General features: G+C 38.1%; 1 protein-coding gene across 6 annotated transcripts in view; it reads left to right on the forward strand.

The window, feature by feature from the left end:
• The window catches only part of LOC110377041 (basic helix-loop-helix domain-containing protein USF3), a 59,994-nt gene that overhangs the window by 14,589 nt on the left and 23,613 nt on the right, over positions 1–21,792 (forward strand). For 3 of the 6 annotated variants that reach the window (XM_064040559.1, XM_064040565.1, XM_064040562.1), the window contains exons 2-12: positions 1,635–1,823; positions 12,935–13,187; positions 13,382–13,501; positions 13,861–14,028; positions 15,257–15,283; positions 16,504–16,674; positions 17,090–17,215; positions 17,624–17,831; positions 18,252–18,414; positions 18,824–18,969; positions 19,498–19,615. In XM_064040559.1, coding sequence (XP_063896629.1) covers positions 1,635–1,823; positions 12,935–13,187; positions 13,382–13,501; positions 13,861–14,028; positions 15,257–15,283; positions 16,504–16,674; positions 17,090–17,215; positions 17,624–17,831; positions 18,252–18,414; positions 18,824–18,969; positions 19,498–19,615 — 1,689 coding nt within the window. The remainder of the gene's footprint in view (positions 1–1,634; positions 1,824–12,934; positions 13,188–13,381; positions 13,502–13,860; positions 14,029–15,256; positions 15,284–16,503; positions 16,675–17,089; positions 17,216–17,623; positions 17,832–18,251; positions 18,415–18,823; positions 18,970–19,497; positions 19,616–21,792) is intronic. The other 3 variants (XM_064040561.1, XM_064040563.1, XM_064040564.1) reach the window with 3 other exon arrangements.

A 21,792-nucleotide genomic window follows, 5' to 3' on the forward strand; every position in this document is an offset into this window, starting at 1 on the left:
AGCATATTTACCAACATCAAACATTCGCAACTGGCTTATCTAAGCACGTAACTTTTGAGTGGCAGTGACACATACGCCATTGTGTCCGAAACAGTGCACCTTTGTGCATGAGGCAACACAATGTACGTTGCACTATTGTGAACACTTTATAAACACTAGATGACTATGTGTTAGTTTCTTTGTAAAATTAACACCTAGGCATAGCTAGGAGACTGTTCTTGCCTAGAATTGCCGCCTAGAATCACCTTCACAGCCTGAGAAGGTCATAATTTCTCTGCAAGAGAATTTTTGCAGTGTTTGGTCGATAAATGTGAATTCCTGTTAATAACATCAATAAACCGTGAACAGTTGCAGCCAGTCATTGAATAAACATTTCTTTCTTTCGCGAAGAAAGAATCGTTGTCCGACATATGCGATACACGTATCATGACATCATGACTTAAGTATTGATGTATGCTGATCACCAATTATTGATGAGTTTTTGAGAATTAAAAATATATAGCTGCTTTCGCCATAATGTCTATTACAGCAATGGAGCATAGAGGCTGTAGAATTACCATGAACTTCAAACAAACCTCGTTGTAGGCGATACTAGTTGTTCGTCATGTACTACTTCGTCTTTTGGAGGCATGAGAATCGTTAATGCGCGTTCTTTGGGCATTATAGAACTTCTTTTTTCGAATAAGGTATCATCAGCGAATTTCTGCTTCACTCCTCTAAATGAATCTGTCTTCTTAGCATACATCAACACGGCGGATTTTACGTTTGCAGTCACTATCAATTACTTCAGTTTATACGAAAGAAGTTTTCTGTCTAAACATTTAGTAATTGCGACCGGACTACGGGACCTACTAGTTATACAAGATAACGTAATCTAAATCCGATTGAAACATAGAAATATTATGTATTAATCAAGCGTTTTTTACGAGCATCCGGTGCTCACCGTCATCCCGTGAGCGTAGGGTGACTGACCCGTGCGTCACAGCTATTCGCGGCCGGATATCGGTCACATTATTTATTTATTATTATTACGTACATAACGGTGTTCTACATGGGTATTTACTTATTCCAATTTTAAGCTATTATCCTCTATTACACATATTAGTCATTTCTTGTACTGTGTCTGTATTTTTGTTCTCATTATGCAGGTTCAAGAGTGTATGGTGTGTTATGGTGTTGAAAGGGAAAGTCTTGGCGGCTAGACAACGAACGATGGTTTCCATTATACTCTCTCAATGTGTGGACAAAAAACTCTGAACAGAATTACAGCATTTGATGACTGACGGTTTATTTGTGTTTTCGAAGTGCGAATCGGTTTTATGAATTCTATTATTAGTTTAGGTTTGTGGTTGGCAACGTGCTTCTTCATTTATATCTACTTTATTTACTGTTACACAAAAAGTTGTGTGGTTCCCATTACAGGAACACTGTATGTCCTGCATTTTAGCAGGACTGATTTCTTATATCGTGTCGTCACTATTAATTCAGTAATGTTCCCGATCAACCTATGCTTAGGTAGTATTGCCCTACCACCACTTGTGTTCTTCAGTGTGAACAGTGGTTTTCCTTCAAGATTTTATCCTTTTTCCTTTACTTTTGAACCAGATACTTAATTTGGGTTTTCCTTGTTCCAGGCCCGGGCAAACGGATCACGGGCACGGCGGCGGCGCGCTGGCGTACGGCGGCAAGCCGGCGGCGGGGGGTGTGGTGGCGCCGCCGCAGCCCCGGCCTCCGCCCGCGGCGCCCTACGCTCCGCAGCCTTACCCTCCCGCACAGCTGCGCCTGCACCAGCCAGGATATGGATCTGCGGCATTATCATATAGGTAATTTACTTTGTGGTTAGAATATACAGTTTACAAAATCACAACCCAACGGCGGTACGATCAGCATCATTCGTTCGCAAAACAGAATGTTGTCCATAAAGTAAAACCAAAGGGACTTTGAAGTAAGCATACCTAACTAACTTAAAAGCTAATTCTGGAAAGATGTCATAAACATCGTACACACAAACAAGTCAGACCCTGCTTAAGAGTGATAGGGCCGTTTTAGTAACAGGGTTGAATGCCCAGGGCCACACGCTGGGCGCCCTGAAGGCGTTTAACTATCGCCAGTCGTAGAAGTGATTTTAAAGCTAGATTCTAACTTAGGTAATGGATACTAACGACAGCTTAAGAATAAAGCGTTCAGCCCTAGGTCACACGGTTTAATTTTAGAACCACCCCTCCAGCCTCGATCGATCTATCCTGAAATACAACTGAGTTCAGTAATCAGTCCGCAGATCTTGCTGGACATTGAACTCGCTCTGACATCAAACTAACGATCCTAGGACATTCCCTTAATCCTCGCTCGACAGCCTGATTGATGAGCAAATTGCGAGCGAAGACGCCCAAACATTACTCGTGTAATTTTCCTTACTTATCTTTGATCTTGAGTTTAAAGTGCAAGCTTAATTTTATTATTCAGGTTCTAGAAACTTTATTTTTATAACGATTACTGTATAAAGTATCCGTTAAATACTTTTGATGCCGTTCAAAACATCTTCACAGTCCATAAACCGCAGTTCTAATGAGGTTCTTGACACAATCAGTTCTTGAAACGTGTGAGACAAGTAAACGAGTTGTTTGACTCCATCATTTACTCGCTATTAACATCTAGGGTACTAAATTGGTAGCGCGTTCAACTTATTAGCGTCTATTGAATTGATTGAACCGTCTACTGTTCTACCTTCAAACCTATTTAATACATTTAGTCGTGCCTTCGTCATGTATTTCACTTCACAAAAATCACTTACCTACTTACCTGCTCACGCATTTTTTATTCATGATAAACATTTCACCATTTTGTGAAATATTCGCAAAAACACTCGGCGAAGTATGGTTTTTGTGGAAGTCTTTCTGACGAGACCCACAGTTAAAAAAGTTGAATAAAAACTTATTCAATTCGCATCTTTTGAAAAGTTGAATGAAAGAGTTCGTTATTCTCATTCTGCTACATTGCAGGATTCTTTGCTGCTTCAGAGCGGTATGTTTTGAAAGGTGATGTAAAATAATGGGGTCTCTCACAGTACGTACCAAGTTTTACGTAATATATTCAGAGACAACCCACAAAAGGTGCGATTCATTAACATACCTAATTCGTTAAAGGGTCCTTTCAAAGGACATGTTTGCGCTCTCCCTAGTGCCCCGAAATGGGCTGAATTGTCACTTATTCATATTCAAAATCACAATCTATATTTATCTTGCTGTCTTGTTTTCAAAGGGAGGGAAAGGTCTTCCTCATATTATTTTCGATTTGAAATTGCGAAAAAGTATTTTGATTAGTCATCTGCTGTAAGATTAGTAACCTTGGTTAGTTGGTGGACGTGACAGCCGGCATGTAGGTATCGGAGAAAGAGTTCTATTATTCAGTGACTGGCCACAGTGGCCATTGGCCATGCGGTCCTCATGGCACGTGCTGAGACTTTTATAGTTGTTGAATAGTTGCATGCCATTTCCTTGCTTCATTTTGTCAGTCCCCAAGACGTCATATGTATTATATGTATACCTGGCCCTAGTATAACATGATAAAAGAGAGATAATGATGTCTGTGCAAATTCATCTCCCAAATTCTACAGTTTTTCTGGAATCTTTTTGGTCATTAAAGTCTCCAAGATATTTCTGCAAGCTAATCACTATGCCTTCTTATACCAATAATATGACGAAACTATCTCTTCATCGCAGAATAGTCACAAGAATCCTTGCGAAATTTTCCTATCTGCTGCGTGAGATATTAATGGTCTGGTCACGTCTGACTGGAGGGAGGGGGGCGTCACGCGCGGTCCCACTGCGAATGCCAAGCGTCCCTGTTGTCATTCATAACCATTATCTGCAAGCGAGCATGGGAAACTTCGCTTTTAACTTATGGGATCTGAGTTCAGAGGTTCATGGTCTACGACATATTTTGAACCGAAAGGGATAATATTGGAGAAAACTGTTGCGGTATATATTGATTGAAGTTATCTTATTGTTTTGGATAGGTTTACATTGATATATGATGTATTGCAAATCAAACAATGACTTCATTTCCGATTAGATTATCTGCTGTTATTTTTTTTGAAAGAAGAATTACAAAAGTAGGCTTCATTGATAACTGGCTACCGCGTGTTTCATGTACATATGTACTTTTAATCATTATTTCATTCTGCACGGAAAGATGCATTAATTGATTACCTATCTCTGTATGAAGTGTTTTAATGGAAGAAGTGAAGAATAATGGAATAGTAGAAACATTCTCAATAATAACACTTGTTTTTTTCAAGAAGAGCATTATTTCTTTGAAAAGATGGCGTATCTAATAGATTATTTTATTACGAGAAGTACTAAACTTAAGTAGATAGACGTTTCTAATTGTGCGCTTGTATATTATGGAAGGCAATAAAATCTGAAGCACTGGAAAGCCATCGCGTAATTGCATAGTAAATGCAATTTGAAAGAAACGCTACCGTTCTAGAGTCAATGCATAAGGAAGCTATGCCTGTTTCTTTATGAGTTAATTGCGGTTTTATGGGAATTATAATAACTAATAAATGTCCTGCAAAATTATGGTGTAGGTATATAATCACACAGTATGTCTTGTAACATAAACTGATGTGGTTGTTTTGTTCACATAAATAATACTGATATTTTCTAACTTCATGTATCAAACTGCCATCTTATGATGTTCATGGTATTATTTATTTAGTGGTAAAGAAACCGGGACAGGCTGTATATTTTCTAACTCCGAAAGGAGGGGTTCTGGATATACTTCAGGGAAATGTACTTTGGAGTCTGAATCAAGCTCAGATTTATCTGGCATATCAGTGAGTCAGCATTGTTATTATATCTAAGCATCTGATACGAACCCTAGTATTACGTTAATAGTGTCATTATCTCAATGGGTTTTTCTTGAGGAGCTGTCATGCTACTTTTACGCAGATTATACTTGCAGACAAAACAATGTGAACCGGCATTACGACGTGATAAGGAAACAACACCATTGTACCGCCTAGGGTTGCCAATAACAAAGGCCTTGGAAAATATTTTGATAAAATTACGAACATCCCTCGCTGCGGGCGTACTACGCGCTAATTTACAAAAACATCAGCCATGTTTTTCTCGTACCATATTTTTTCGCCGTTCTATTAAAAATAAACGTGACGTCAGAGCTAATTTATGTTTAGCGTTTCGCCTAATTTAATTTTCATGTAATTATTTATACGAATCGCTAAAACTGAACGAACTTTTTATGAGAAATGTTTATGTTTAATTATGTAACATTCGTTCGTGTGTGATCTTAGTGGACCTTGAACTAAAGATGATGGAATATAACGTAATAGGCATCTCATTAGAGGACAAGGCCTTCTTTATCTTACATAACATAACATTTGTATCCATCTCTATTTTCTAAAATAGTTGTATTTAATAATAATCCACGGGTATGGTCGCATTCTTCTTGGTTACAAATGTGAGGCGAATTCGTGGTACTACAATTAATCATCGGGATGATTAATTCAGCGAGTGCAACAGCCCTGGGGCTGGCTCGGGAGAAGTAATGCCGGTCTAGCTACGACAATACCCGCCATGGGAAACGATTACAATGTTTTTGCACAATACCTACTCTTAATAATTGAGATTTCTTCACGATCATACAAGCCAAAGTAACCTGAAACACCACCTAATGAGGTCCATTATACTTCTACATCAGAAAACGGATTCAGATTTCACCGTGCGAACAAGAATAATTGTTTTAAAACTTGGTTTTGTAATAATCTGATTAAGTACCTACAACTAAAATATACTGCAAGGTCTGCTTTATCCAACTCATTTGCATACTTTTATTTGCAAAAAGTAAAAACCCACATTGGCTGATTCTGTTATGATTTTGCTTAGAATTTACATTTAGAATTATTTCTTAGTCTCATTTTGGTGAATCTGTGTTTTTACGAAACTATGTTAAGTCATTAGTTTGTGTACATAAAATAAACCTGTCTTTGTACATGAGTGATCTTTGTTACAGAATAGAAATACCTCATAAAAATCATAAAAGATCCCAATACTATACAATACCTAGTCGAGCTATTCAATTCTTCCCCTAATATGTCTACTATGATGATTTACACAAAAGTTATCAACAGAAGATGATTGTTAAGAGGTTCCGCGACGTGCATTCTTGTAACAAACAGGCAAACAGCTGGAGTTGGTCCAACCGGCCTGTTATGAAAGGTAGCACAAATAGCCCCGACAGCCGACAAATATCATTCACATACATTTTACTCGGTTGTATTTTTAGTCATGCCACCTGCATTACTCAGTTCTCAAAATAAAATTAAGATAGCGATGGTTTTGTAGTCTCTGAAGTTTGTTCGTCTTGTTGGACCTCTACAATCTGGGATAGTGTTAAGGGGTCTACACACCAAAGCCGCTGACCCGGCGGCACAGCCCGGCGGCACGACTGCCGCGGCATGTGGTGTTCTAGTAATTGTCAAATACTCTATGAAAGCCGGCGGCATGATTGTACAAAATACGGCCGGCGGGTTGGGCCGCCGGGCTGTGCCGCCGGCATCAGCGGCTTTGGTGTGTAGACACCATTACATTTTTCACGTGTGACGAACTATTGGGTCCTTAATTAGTGTATTTTACTTCGTTAAAGTTATGGGAGACTGAAAAATCGAGGTGTTGGCTGACACAAGATTGCTCAGAATTGCCAAATGCTAATTTAATTTGTTTGGAATTAGTCATTAATTAATAGAATGGCGTATCTATGAGTCATGCACAGGTATGTGTAACGGTGTTAATCACATAAATAATAATAAATTGATCGTAAACTTAAAATCCGTTCGAGCAATAAAATAATTAAGAATTTCATCAATGCTACCTACCAATATAAACAATAAAAACGTGGGAAATTCAGTATTAGTTCCACCTCCTGCGAATTTTTAATTTTTCGTACATAAAACTGTAAAAATAACATCACGCGATTGTTGAGCTCAATCACCTCTGTTGTTGGTCGTCGTGAAGCACGTGTTTTTATTAAAATATTGTTTTTGCCTAATTTTATTGCCATTTTACGGTAGGGTACGCTGCCACACGACCGTGTACGTACGTGTAGGTATTGTGTTGCCATGTTATCTCACACAAATCGCTGTCTGAATATTTATTTTATTACCTGTTATTATTTTTTGCGGAAAACATACAATTTACTGTTGATTGTCGCTATGTCATGTTCGAGCTATTAGTCATGTGATAAACAATAAGTACAATAACTAGTACAGTACAATAGTACTATTCATATCAACTGATGATTAACTTATCTACGTATAGATTATTTTAATACTAATGAACTCTTCATTGGAATGTAAGACAAGAGATAAGTTATTAACTGTTAATGAGTATGGGTACCTACTTCAGTTCCGTTATTCATTTACTGTGGCCTCAGAAATGATACGTTGATAGAGTTTAGTCGGGTTTAAAGGGAACACCCGAACAACGGCTTCGAAAGACCTTTCATCGTTTTAGAACTCGCAAATACGTGACATTCTTGTGGTGATGTTGGCAGTCCTGTTGGCGGGCGCGTTCGGTTCAATGTTTATTTTTTATTATTATTCAGCGCGCGTCGCGGCCCGGCCACCACGTGGTGGCCAACGTGGCGTGCTAAATAAAGACGCGTAGACGCGTATTGTCGCGTATCGCCATCACGGTTACGTCATACCCTGTCTATAACATTAGCTTACTTTCGTCAAACAGGATGAGGTTACTTACATCCAGCCACAATTTAGTAGTCTGGCATAAAAGTAACACACCACAATTTATAAACCCACGTTCCAAGAAATAAAACCGGTTATGTACAGTTTTCTTAAAACGTGAATGTATGGGCGATGGCATGGCCACGTCGTGCAGGAAACTCTCTCGCTTGTTGCAATCTAAAAATGTGGTTTCATAAAACCATGTGAGAATTTGATAGGTCAGTATCATGCCGCGTGGTATTGCGAGCAGCACAAGGAAAATCCTTATCATTTGCTCACGAAGATAAAAATAGTTCAAGTTCAGTTTCAATCACATTTGATACGTTGTTACAACTTGTTGCAAAACTTGATAAACATGAAAGATGTAGGTTCTTTATTGTATTTAAGTATAACTGATTTATCTATTGCGACAATTTATTCAGAAGGGAGACTTGAACACCTTGTATAAGCTAAGTGTCAAAACTCCGCCTTACATTATTTTACCCCCCTTATAAAAAGATAATACCAAAATTGAAACAATAAATAAACAAAATAGGTATGTAAGAAGTATGAATCTGAAGTGAACTTATTTGTGTAACGTCGCGACCCTGCCACGGCTACAGTTAGCCCCCCTCCCCCCGCGCTCAACCTTGGCCTTGTCGCGGCGCGGCATGCGATCGGCCACAGATTACTAACAATACCTACGCATTTATTTTCACAACCCGCCACATTTATTACGAGATCGTTTATTAAGTTCAGTGAAAGTTTACTGGCATTCATCGATGCAGTCTGTTCAAAAGTTTATTTAGGTAACTTTTCAATAACAGCTATGTTGCGGTTGCTGTTAGTCTAGGTTGTTTATTTTTAGATTATAAAAATACTTTTTATATTTTTCTATCTCAAGTAGACACACAATAAGCAGGATTTACTTTTATTTTGTTCACCAGGCTGTATACCACCAAAGATCCGTGCTCGGTTGCGTTTAAAAATAAAACGACTGCCAAATTGGTAATGTCAAATTCGGAATGGAGATTTTTCCAAAGAATAAAGTAATGTTTAAACGAATATGTATTCAGGTATTAACGATAGTGAACTGTTATGTAATGATTCCAATTTTAATGGAAGCGAGTATTGGTAGGTACTGATTACTGAAATGGTGAAACTGCGTCTGATTTTTTGTCCCGTGTAATGGCTGGCGGCTAACTACGAAATAATTCAGCCTACCATATTTTGTATGTGAGTATAGCTATACGTAAGAGTATAAAAACTTGCACAATAATGATCTCCAAATTCATGACTAGCTTTGAAAGGTGATACAGTCTGAAATGGCGTTACGCCTGCCATCTGTTCTGCTGCACGCGAAACAACTTTGGATTGAGGTCATTGACGGTTGACATTTAAAGGCATCCCAACATGGAGGTATTATTACCACGCCAAAGAAGACACGCGAAAAACGGGACAATAAGATTTTTATGCAGGAAGCATCCTAGCTAAATTAAATATTAAATCAAAAACTAAGGTATACTCATCGATGACATACACTGGTAAACAATGTCGCGTTGTTGTACCATCACCAAGGACCAAGGAGTCCCATAAACAAAGGCTATTAAGTTCCAAGTTTCCATCCATGTAATAAGCCGTGTGTATCATTCATTAGTTAAGCAATTTCCTAGTCTATAATCGGCCCAACAGACACTTTCATCCATCGATTAGTAGTCCAGCACGTTTTACACAATGCACCCCTTACTTCGACTATTTAAATGCTTTAGAACCCTCCCATCCGCTTGCCCACCCCACGAACAATGGGAAACCACCATCTGTTACTTTAACCGCCTATTTGCGTCGTTATTATTATTCTGCCCATAAGAAAGTTTTCTTACATAGGTTATTTGGTCTAACACCCTGAATTATACAAGTCCAATTTTCGGTGGGATACGTAGTTTCGACGGGAAATCTAAAATTGTTAAAGTTGTGGTTCTGAACTCTTGGTTGGAGTGACCAGTAGTTTCTATATGGCTGAGTTTACGTGCTTACTGCAGTCCTATTTAAGGTAGCGCATCGTCCCAATACGTCCGTCCGTATTGCCCTTGGTTCCGATCCAAATTGTTCTTCAAATTTAGAAAACAAGTCCATCAATATCAATTTCTGCAAATCATAAATGGGATGCTTTGACCGTTCCTAACTGGTCTGCTTGCTACATTTACTCGAAGGCCAAATCAGGGCATCGAATTCAACCACAAGTTGGAAACTAAACCGAACTTACTACAGAACGAATGGTCTTCAATAGTGAAGCCTTAAAAAACTAGTTCGCAACTAATCACGAGTTTGATTTATCACACAATAAATGTGTGACGTACTTCCGAAACAATTTCTTACCTATAATGTAGGAGGGCTGCTTGAACTTTCTTCACAATTTCCTTTTAGGTAACCAGGATACTTGACTGAAGTCTTAACTTCCCTTAAGTCCCATTTTCATAGATTTGGGATAGAGAAGGTTTTTTTTCACGCGTGTCATAATTTTCACTGGTCGATGCGTCCTCATCAGGATTAATTCTCATAGGAAAGATTGATTGGTAGTCTCCTCAAAACGCCCACACCAACCGGTTAACCCCTCTGCTCGACAAGATTTTGACATATGACTATACCGTTGATTCGGCGGGATATTTTGAATCGCGACATGGAAGTCAAAAATTTGTACTAACTTTCAACACATGAATTCTAAGTCCGTAATGCCTGATTAGAAGTATTTTACCTATAACTTTAGAGGTCACTTATTTGACAACAACGTGCAAAGGTCAAATGGGGTCAGTTAATTCAGAAAAATATAATAATTACGGTGTTTTTAAGTCTATCGAAAAGTTAGGCATTTCAAATTTGGTGAAAACTTACCAATAAATAATCGCATCACTTTCTCAAACACAACACAAACGTCATATTTATAACATTTTCAATCCATTGCAATACATTTCGTGCACTTATTTATGTTCAATAACTAAAAAATCAGCACATAAAATACACAATAAAAATGAACAATATTTACAAGATCAAAGTCACAGACAAGTAGAGTTTGGAATAGAGTTTTATTTTTTTTTTCAATCATCGGTGTGCATTCGATACCTAAATCGGATATTTATTATAAATAATCGAATACCAATTTTATATATTTTTTTTTAATAGCAACTTATTTCAATTTTATTTATTAATTTTAAATTATAGGTTCAATTTGTTTTTGTTGTTAAGAAAAAAGATATTTAAGTTTTATGAAAGTTTTTAGCATTAAATTTTTATAGTATTATTTATTTTGGTGTTGCGTCATTCGTAATAATTTTTAACTTTAATTGAATATCTATTACCTATTACGGAATTTTAATTTATTCTTATATTATTTCTGAACAATTCTAAGATTTTTGTTTCGGCGGAGGGTAAGCCTGCTCATAGAGGTATTTAGTCTACTTCAATCGATCTCAGTGGCGTGCACTTGGAGAGGCCTATGTCCAGCAGTGGACTGCGATAGGCTGATGATGATGATGATGATGATGAGGGTAAGCCTGGTGTTCTGAAATATAATGCAATTTGTAACTACCAAAGTAATGTACTTATTTGATGATGAGAAACAATAATAATAATTGATTGATTTTAAAGTCACCAAATATTTTTAACCGAATCCCAAAAAGGAGGTGGTTCTCAATTTGGATGTTTGTTTTTGGTCGAAAGGGTATATTCCCGATATTTGTTATTAGGTCCAGGATCTGATGATGGAAACCTTGAGAAATCGAGGGCAACTCTCGAAAATTGTAAGCATAGATAAGGTTATAACTTGACACTCAGATGTATGTCTGATAACACTATGAAACAGTAAAAGTTTGGAGCTGACCTGATGATGGAGACCAGAGAAGGTCGAGGGATCTCGACAACCGAACTTCTCTCGTCTCCATCTCCTTCACTGTTGCAGAGGCCTCGTAAATACGAATAATATAAGCACAAACACGAGAAAGTTTAAATATTCAGTTGTCGAGTTCCCTCGAACTTCACTGGTCTCCATCATCAGATCCTGACCTGATGATAACGGGACTACCTCGGAAGTATACGCTATCAAACAAAAAAAGAATCATTAAAATCGATAAATAAATGGCTGAGTAATCGCGTAACAAACATACAAAAAAAACGGTCGAATTGAGAACCTCCGCTTTTTGGGAAGTCGGTTAAAAATAAGTCGGCGGCGGCCATCTTTCCATCTTGGACCAGCTTTCGATGAACAGCGAACTATTTGCCCTTTCAAACAATGAAATCGTCATAAAATTTTGCGATAACTACACCTAACTACGGCTCTCGTCAAATAGCTTTGCCGCTCAGTTAAAAAGTTGGAAGTAACGAATCGCCATTAAGTTTGGCAGGTCTACAGGAATCCTGCACATAAAACACCCGAAGAAATAAATAAGTCTTCATTTGCCGTCTTCAGAAACCCTAAAAACCGAAGATTTTTTTTATTCCGGCTACAACGTATTTTCTACCACTGATTTTCTAGCATTTTTTTCAAAATAAATTAAGTCATTTTACTTTTCCTAATTTATTTTCAGATTATGGTAAGTACCTATACAAAAGTGCAATTTAGTAATATTATAATATAAAATTATTAAATCGATTCTTTATTTTAACGAATCGGATCATTGGATGCAAAACTTCTATCACCGTCGCCATCTTGTCTATGCGTCTTCAAATTTAAAAAAACAACTAATGTAAACAAACATGGCGAGTTCGATCAGAATTCCCGGTAATTACGATTGGATTTTAAAAAGGTATATTTCTAACGGGATGCTAAATATGAAAGGTTTGAATGCGTAAAAGTAATTTAAATTTATTTAGTTATTTTATTTAGTACTCACAAATGTGGTTTGATTGGAAAGAAAATAAATATGAGCGTAAATAATTAGGAAAGTGTATGACTGATTCGCAGACCCCAATTGGGGTCTCAACCGAGCTTACGGTGACATTGATGTTCAGACCCCGATTGGGGTCCGCTACGGATTTGACGGTTAATCTCATTGTTGGTTTTAGGCTGTGTACGGAGTCCCTGCATGCTGTGTAGGGACTGGGTTGTCAACCCATGACATGACCCTTTGTTTTCACGATGTAGCCTTGCCCTTCCTAGTCCTCTGCTAGTGACGTTGATTCTAACCAGTGTTGTCTATGTTCCAGGGACAGCAGCTACGTCCGCGGCGGCGGCGCGGTGGGGTCGGTGGGCGGCGTGGGCGCCGTGGGCGCTGGCGCGGCGGGGGCCGGCGAGTACCGCGGCGGGCGCGTGTCGCTGCTCGGCGCGGCGTACCTCCCCCCGCCCGCGCCCACTGCTCACCACCCGCCCCCCGCAGACCCTCCGCCTTTCAAGAAGATCAGACTCTCAGCTGATCGGACGCCGCTGTCACATCATCAGCCGCTTAGGGTTGATACTAGGGTCAGTATCTGCAGGTTCAGAAGACATAACTCAATGATAAGAAACTGTAAAGCCAGAAACCCAATTCCCAATGCCCAATTTTGGGAGCAATAAGAGCTCAACGTGAATAAATTGCAAATAAGCCATCATGGTATTCTGATTGCCCTCAGGATTTACCAGCAATTATCTTAACAAGTCTTTTCTTTACGTTCCAGGAGCCGGTGAACCAGTATAGCACAGTAGAAGTACTATCTCCAAATCCCCCTTCGGAACCCACGATGGAGGATCAGAGCTTTAGGACCACCAAGGATGACTTATTACAACAAATATCCAAGGTATGTTGTGACCGAAAGTTATTTTGGTTCTATACAATGAGATGTCCAAAATGACACTTACAAAGCCTTCAGTAGTGGCTTCGATTTGAAAGGAATTCCATCCTGAGAAGTACTCCCTTTCGCCATTATATATTTAAAATTAAAGTTAGGAATGATGGACATAATCACAATTCTACCAAGATGGACCCATTTGAAATAACAACTTAGGGGAGCCATTTAAATCTGGTATTACATTTACCAGTATAGCTAACTAAAAATAAAAAGAAGACATTCAAAGTTTGTAAATAACCATTAACCCCTAGATATTTGTCAAGTATATTGGTATACACATGCTAACTACACCCTTTCTAACTCCCCAGGTGGACCGGGAGATGGCGTTATCAGAGTCAACGCTATCCAAACTGAAGAAGAAGCAGGAAGAGTTAGAACAGACTGCCTCAAAGCCCGCCAGGGCTGAGGAACCTGAGGAAACCGTGCCTCGGCACCGGAGCCTCGCGCAATGCGTCTACGCAGAAAATAGGAAAAAGGTTCTTACCATAGCTGTTGTATATAGCATACCCATTTCATCGACAAAGCTAATATTTTGAATTAATACATCGTTAACAACTAACAAGTCATTTGTAGGAAGTTTTGCGGATGATTTTGCTGTTGTTTTGACTTTTTTGACAGGATAGATTTTGCTCTGCAATCTAATATAGGTTACGATAAAGTATTGTGCTTTCTTAATAAATTGCACAGAGGAAAAAATTATAGTATAGGTAATTTTTATAGTATAGAAATTGGATTCGGTTATTATAATGTTTGAAAAATGCACATCAACCTACTTTTGTGGGGGATAAGGAATAAGGAACCGCTCTCTCACAATTCCTAAATATCTATCCGTAAAACATATGGCTAATGCATAATAATTATGAAAACAGGAACTACACTATGCCTTCGACAATTTTAATAATTTGATAGACGTAAAATCTAGTAGTTAGGCCTTCATTACCTTTAGCTAGTAAGATATTAAAAAGTTAATAGAAACTGCTAAATATTCCGTAAAACCTCTAATAAAGCTGTTGTAAATAGTTACCTTCATGCCATGCTCCTTCCGGGATGTAAAAACTACAAATAGTGTATCAGTTGAAAGGAAAATAACTAGACTTTTAGGCTACAATACCTTTAGAATTAGGTAATAGTGGGCTCAGAAGATTTAGTAGGATTTCGGTCAGTAACTGTTTTATCAAAATCAATGTCTGTAGATCATGTAGATGAGGCTTTATTAATTATGTAGCCTGTTTTAGGCTGTAATGATGGTGTGTCTTCCTAGACTATCCATAGATTTAGAAGGATTATATCCTGTATGACCATATGTGACACCAACCCCTGGTATAACCCGGGCAGGTTGATTTCACTCATGTGCTTGTATGTTACTCCCAAAAAAAAATTTTGCCTTGAATACATGCGGTCATGAAGTAGGTAGCGTAGCTATCCTTGCGAATATTAGGCTCTTAGGTCTAGTTAGACCTTAAAAATAAATAGGAGGGGTCAAACCATTAGAATATCCAAATTTCCAAATACTTTCGTAATCATGTAGATCCTGTTGCAAAACTGTCACTTCTCTACTATTTGTAGCATGAAAGAATGATACATATTGTGTAGGTAATATGTAGGTATCTGTTTAATAGATTCAACAGTATGTGTAATGTGTATGTGACGTTGAATCCCGCGGTACCAATCGTCTGATACATTGTTGTTTTTTTTCCTTCCCAGATCAGCATGGATAATAAGCGGCAAATGGTATTTATAATTTGTTTTTATAAACTATTATAAGTACTGAGACATTTTATTTCTAGTAGACATTTCATTTTCGTAGATAAAGTTACAAAAAATAGTATTTTGTATCGTAAGATGTATCTGTGTTAGATTTGTGTACTGTTATTATGAAATAGCATGCTGGTATATAGATCTATGTAGGTATATGTGTATCTATGTCTAGATGTATATCGTTACATATTAGGAACGAATATTTAGCATATTATATATGTATTTTTTAAAAGAAATATCTGTGAACCTCTCATTTCTGACTGTTTATATATACTGTGAACGTGATCTTCTAAGAAATTATAGCCTGCATGATTATTTGGTGTTTATTAGTTTTAGAAAACTTTTACTAATCGCTCTATTTACTTCAACTCTGTGTCAACTTAATACACTAATATATGTAGCTATAGTTATTGCATATAAGTTAGAATTGGTTGCACCATTTAACTATAACGATAACCAAACTATATATAACCAGTCGTGAAATTGCCGACCATTGATCAAATCGACTATTTGACGGCTGAATATAGTTAGGTTATCGTTATAGTTAAATGGTGCAACGCATCCCTAATGTTCATCATATAATTTTTAGCTGTAGAAGGATTCTGAAAGCATCACGGATACAGTGGTTTAATGAAAAAGGTTCACAAATATTTCCCCATTGTTATGTTATTGTTTCTTTATGTATTTTGTTGTAGGTATGTGTTTTACAATCTAGTTCACACCAGGAATGAAAGGGTTGAGTTCTTGCAGGTTATATTTTGTTTACTTTGCCATGTTAAATTTTACAATGTTCTTGCATAGCAGAGATAAACAGAACTTTACAAGATTTCTGTTTAGTAATTTCACCTAATTGTTAAGTGGCAGTAATATTACTTATGTTGAATACGCAACGACTACACGATAACACGACGACGAACGGATTGCAATAACCTATACTACCAGTTAATTTGCTTACTAGAGAAATACCTAGACATTTGACATATCTTGCATGGGGCTATTGTCAAAATTAACTCTAGTAGGCAAATCAACACATAAATAGTTTATTGCAATCCACAACTAGCCCATACACATTATGCAATCCCTCTCCCTGAGTATTATTGTATCATGGAAAATATCTAAAGCCTGCATACTCAACCCTATCATTCCTTACCCCATTTAACCATGACAGTTTGGTAATATCTTCGGTGTACCAGCAGGCATCATCAGCCCACGCCGTGCTCTCACACCTGGGTCCGCCCGTCCTCTACCCGTTGTACAACCAGCCTCAAGACACAGAGGTCTACCACGAGAACATTAGGAAACATAGGACCTTTAGGAAGAGACTGGCGGAACATATTAGGAAGCTCAAACTTGAGGCTGAGAAGGTATGTTGGATTTATTTAATATGGATTTAGTGAGGATGGTCTTTGGATCTCACAATGTGTGCAGTATTCATCCAGTATTGGACCTTAAATGGAATAGGATGTTTATAAATGAAGGGTTGTTATTTACGTGCCCAGATTTTGATCATAAGAACATGGTTGTTGGACGTATTTAACATGGAATTTTAAGCAATATCCCACGCTGATGTAAATATTGGGGAGATATTAGAAAAGTTTTGGATTTTTGATGAGGCAGATTTTATACGTTTTATAATCCTCGAAATAGCCTTTTCTCATACAGAGAAAGATTGAGCGTTTATCACCAGGCTTGTTAATGTGGATAAGCAAAAAATCCAGATTTCATAGCATTTTATTCATTCACAGCAAGATTCCTATAAAGTTTGATGCTTGTTCACAGCGGGAAGACGCATTAGCAGAAGCATATAGCAGAAGAGCAGCAGAATGGTTAAGAAGAGTAGAGAGGATAGAACAGGGACAGAAGAGGAAAGCAAAGGATGCCAGAAATAGAGAATTCTTTGAGAAGGTAAGAGAACTATGATAACATGTTAAAGTAAATGCATTATCTTGACAGATAAATAGATACAAGTGGATCGCTCTAGACAACTTAAGAATGATTTGAGATTTGTTACGTCTCAGAAACGTTGATTTTCGAAGAAATAATTAGCTACTGTTAGAGTGGGATTCCACAAAACAGAACACATTATTTTGTCTTAAATATAGAGACGAAGCAATTGTGAAATCATTCAGCAGTTGTATTTGCGACCTACAAAGCTCTCACAAGCCAAAGAATCACGATTTATAAACGCGCGACTGCATTTTCTTGCACTCGTCTCCAAAAACACAAAAAAAACATTGGCCACAGACCTTTCACTTTATCATCGTCATTTCATGCCCCTCATCCACTTTACTTAATCCAACTTTTCATCCCCAGGTGTTCCCTGAACTAAGAAAGCAGCGCGAAGAACGAGAGCGGTTCAACAGACTAGGCGCCAGAGTAAAGTCAGAGGCCGAGCTTGAAGAGATCGCGGACGGGTTGCACGAACAAGAGCACGAAGACAAGAAGATGAGGTCCTTGACTGTGGTGCCGCCGCTACTGAGGGACCCTAGTGATACCACGCCCGTTTATATTGATACTAATCGTTAGTATTGGCAATATTTTTTTGCTGATTATCACTTACACAAACTAGTAAAGCTACAATAACAATACTCATGGTATAACCTTCCTCCATGCTATAATCTTTGAAAAGGATAATATTTATTATCATCATCTGCATGCCATTTGTATCATCATTACTTATCATACGAAGGGAATTCTAATCTGCCCTTATGTACATAAACTTCTATAACGTATCAAAAGGGAGTATACAAGTTATTTCATTATACAATCGGCGCGTTTTAGGGAGCTCCATGGAGCATATTTAAGTTGGCTGAGGCCTTCAGCAGAGTTTATCGAATAGATTTGAGAAATCTTATTACACTTTAGCTCACATGATAACACATAATTGCCCTTTTTACCAGAACTTCGAATTATTGAACTAAACTTTACCATCTCCCCACAGGACGGTGCATGGACATGGAGTCGGAACACAAAGAGCTGCAACTCCGCAACGTGTGGTCTCAGGCTGAACGGGAACTCTTCCGCGAGAAGTACCTCCAGCACCCCAAGAACTTCGGGCAGATCGCATCCTTCCTGCCGAGGAAGAGTGTGCGGGACTGTGTTAGGTGGGTTTTAAGTCTGTTGATGGATGAGGAATGTCGTCTGTGAAGGGACCTAACCCTAGGCTTCAGAAGGAACTAAGTTTGGCCTAACATGGCAAGACCTGCCATTCAGCACTCAGAATGTACCATATTCAAAGTATTTTATCTGCAGTGTAAAATTTTAGTTGTTATTTATGTTACTAAAATAATATATTGGTCATAGAAAGAGCATCATCTCTATAGTCTTATGTCTGGAAGTTCCTATAAAAGATAAGTTTCGTTACAGATTGTAGTTTTTTGAACCAAAATATATGTCAATCTGCCAAGATCGATGAAGTTTCATTTGATTTTCTGAGATTATGCTAGCCTTCGCAGATGCCAAGTTTACTTACAATCACCCTCACCACTAACAACCTACGTTCTCTCTGCACAGATTCTACTACCTATCAAAAAAAGCGGAGAACTACAAGCAGCTGCTAAGGAAGCCGCGACAGAGGCGGTCGGCTCGGAACCCGCCGCGAGCGCAGCCCGAGCCCGAGCTGCCGGCTGGAGTCACCACCAGGCTGCAGCGGAGCCAGGGTATGCCTGATACAAATAGATTAATAAAATAAACACAAATGATGTCCTCCTCCGATTATCGTCTACGGCGGCTGTTCTCATGTAAGGAGATTAGCCAACTGCGCAGGATATATTACAGTGTACAAGCATTTGCGCAGACACAGGTGCACTCACTATTACTTCACTCTCATAGCCCGATGGGACGGCAATCCGTCACGACCGGAAAGAGATCACGCCACAGATTACTAAAAAGTTATTACGGTCACGCGCAAGACCGACATTTACGTGCTATCCGATGCACGGGTGTATCAAACACCAACTTCTAGGCCTCGGGCTGCTTTGTGAAAGTTTCTAAAACCCACAAAGCGATTTCGGCCCGAAAGGATACGGCCTTCGGCGTGGTGTTAACTTACTAAACATGTAGATAGTCTACATGATAATATGAAAACGAATCCTTCTCTGAAAACTAAACTAACTTAAACCTACAACAGTCCAGGATTCGATTTAGGCCAGATTGTGCCACGATATTAATAAAACTGTTTTCCTCAGGTACGACAGCGCGAGGGACAGAGAACAAGGAGCCGAACATGGATGAGAGCATGCCACAGGTCACTGACCCCGTCACCTGCATACCTATACCTACCGCAGCGCCCGCGCAGCCGCCTAGGTGAGTACATACACAATACTTGGTAATTAATATACTTATTTTCCTTCAAAGAAACGACAATTAAGGTAGACTGCCAGTCCGTCATTGTACGTAGCATAAAGTATAAATTATAAAATTGCTCATATTTTTTACGTTTATTAGACATTTTGACGCTCGTACTATAGTAAAAAATAAATGAACTACTTAACGGTTAGAAGAACCAAACAGTAGTTGTCATAAAATTATGCATATAGCATCGTAGGTTGATAGAAATAGCAAATGCTTAGCAATCTAATTACTATTGGCTCAGTGACTAAACGAACGTGAAGGGGGTGACACAGTTGCTTATATAGTTTAGTTTTGTCATGAGCTTATATTATCTAAAAGCTCTCATTATCAACAACCTCATTATCAAAAACCCGAATTGGAAACTACAACTGAGTGAGAGCATGCTAGATAAATTGGAGGGCAGACAGTGGCAGACAGTGAAAACGTTGTCCGTGCAACAGACTCGTTAGTTGTTAATACCCCACGTTAGGGGTAGATGGCGTTACGCGTATCTGTCAGATACAGGGAAACTGAAATATAAGGGTGCGTTTAGACGTCAGACAAATATAATTTTGAACTTTTTACCTGGAACAATAGTTTTCTTTGGCATTAATGTAGGCAGTCAGAGCATCATTTTATTGTTATAATTTGGTAGGTAGCAGAGAACATTCGCTCTTTGGTTTAAATACACCTTAAAGATAGTACAGCATAGAACTCAAGTTTTTGACTTGAGTCAGGCATATTTTCTTCTGAAAATGGATGAACGTTAATTTGATAGAAATTATAGTCTGCCTTTTTTGTAATAGACGGATGTTTTGGTATTTTAGAATACAGTTTTGGTATTTCGTTACATGTAAGTAAAAACATAGTGTAACAATTTTTGGGGAGGAGTGTTGAGTCATCAAAAAGTCCACAAATATTATCAGTAAATTCGGACAATGTTTTGTAATACATGTTATTAGCACAATACATGTTACACATAAGTACATACATAGTCATAATATAAGTAAACACGGCTGTACCGTAACATCATTATAACTTTATTTATCCGCCGCTTCCTAGAACGCATTAGCACTAAATCTACAGCAAATATCACGGACGATAGGCCAACAAGTGCTATTTGATCTAATTCCCTTTGAAATTCAACATTTCCACGAATTCATCCGATTATATTATTCATACTAAATTAGCATTATTTACTTTGCTAAATTAAATTGAATTAATTAGCTTTCATTTATCATTTGAACTACCGATATTTCATAACGAACTAACAGTCTATTCCGCATACAAAAGTACACTCGCTGGCAAAAAACTGCACCCACAGCGAGGCATGATAATTTTTCTCTCAATATCTATAGAGATTCCGTAGGATTCCGTGGAGTCGGGTCGGGCTTTTTAATTACAGCGTGTCAACATTGCGAGGCTCCCGCTCAATGAATTATTCACCGATAGCTCGGGAGAGACGGCCGAGTTTTTTCCCCGCTCCTTGACTGGTTTTTTCCGTGTTTGTAGTTCGCGGATATAATGTGCTCTTGAGTGGATGAGGAGCGTCGCGGTCCATTGTCTTGAGGAGTGCTTTATAAAGACACTGTTATATGGCTGAGCTGCGTTTTGAGTTAATCTCTGTAGGACTTGAGCAAACTTTGAATGAGTCTTGATCTTGAAGTAAAGAGTGCTTGCAATAAATGTTCTCGTTGTAATTAACCATTTAGTTAGAACTTTAGTTATCTGAATAAATTGATACAAGATGTCGTTTATTAATTTGTTAAAAAGATTGGATGTTGAACTTCTTAAAAACTATTTTTTAGGCACTTAAAAAATGAATGCTCACTCTAGACTTCGATTTTGATTAACTTGCAAATTGTAATCTTGTCAAAATATTTTCTAGGAAATCTATGAAAATTCTGAGTAGCCACGTATAGGGCTATCATGAATAATGAATAACTTATTCATATAATTTTCTACGGTAACATCAAAAATTCCATTTCATTGTGTTACTTAATTCCCAAATCTAATTTTCATAAAACGATTCAAAAATTCGTTCCAAAAAGACGTATTGTTTAAGCGAAGGTTTGCTTACTGCCCTCCGCTCCGCTCTGAGGACAGGGCCGGAATAAAAACATTTTTATTTAATTATAATACCAAAATAT

The sequence above is a fragment of the Helicoverpa armigera genome, chromosome 22 (genome assembly GCF_030705265.1).
Source record: "Helicoverpa armigera isolate CAAS_96S chromosome 22, ASM3070526v1, whole genome shotgun sequence".
NCBI lineage: Eukaryota > Metazoa > Arthropoda > Insecta > Lepidoptera > Noctuidae > Helicoverpa > Helicoverpa armigera.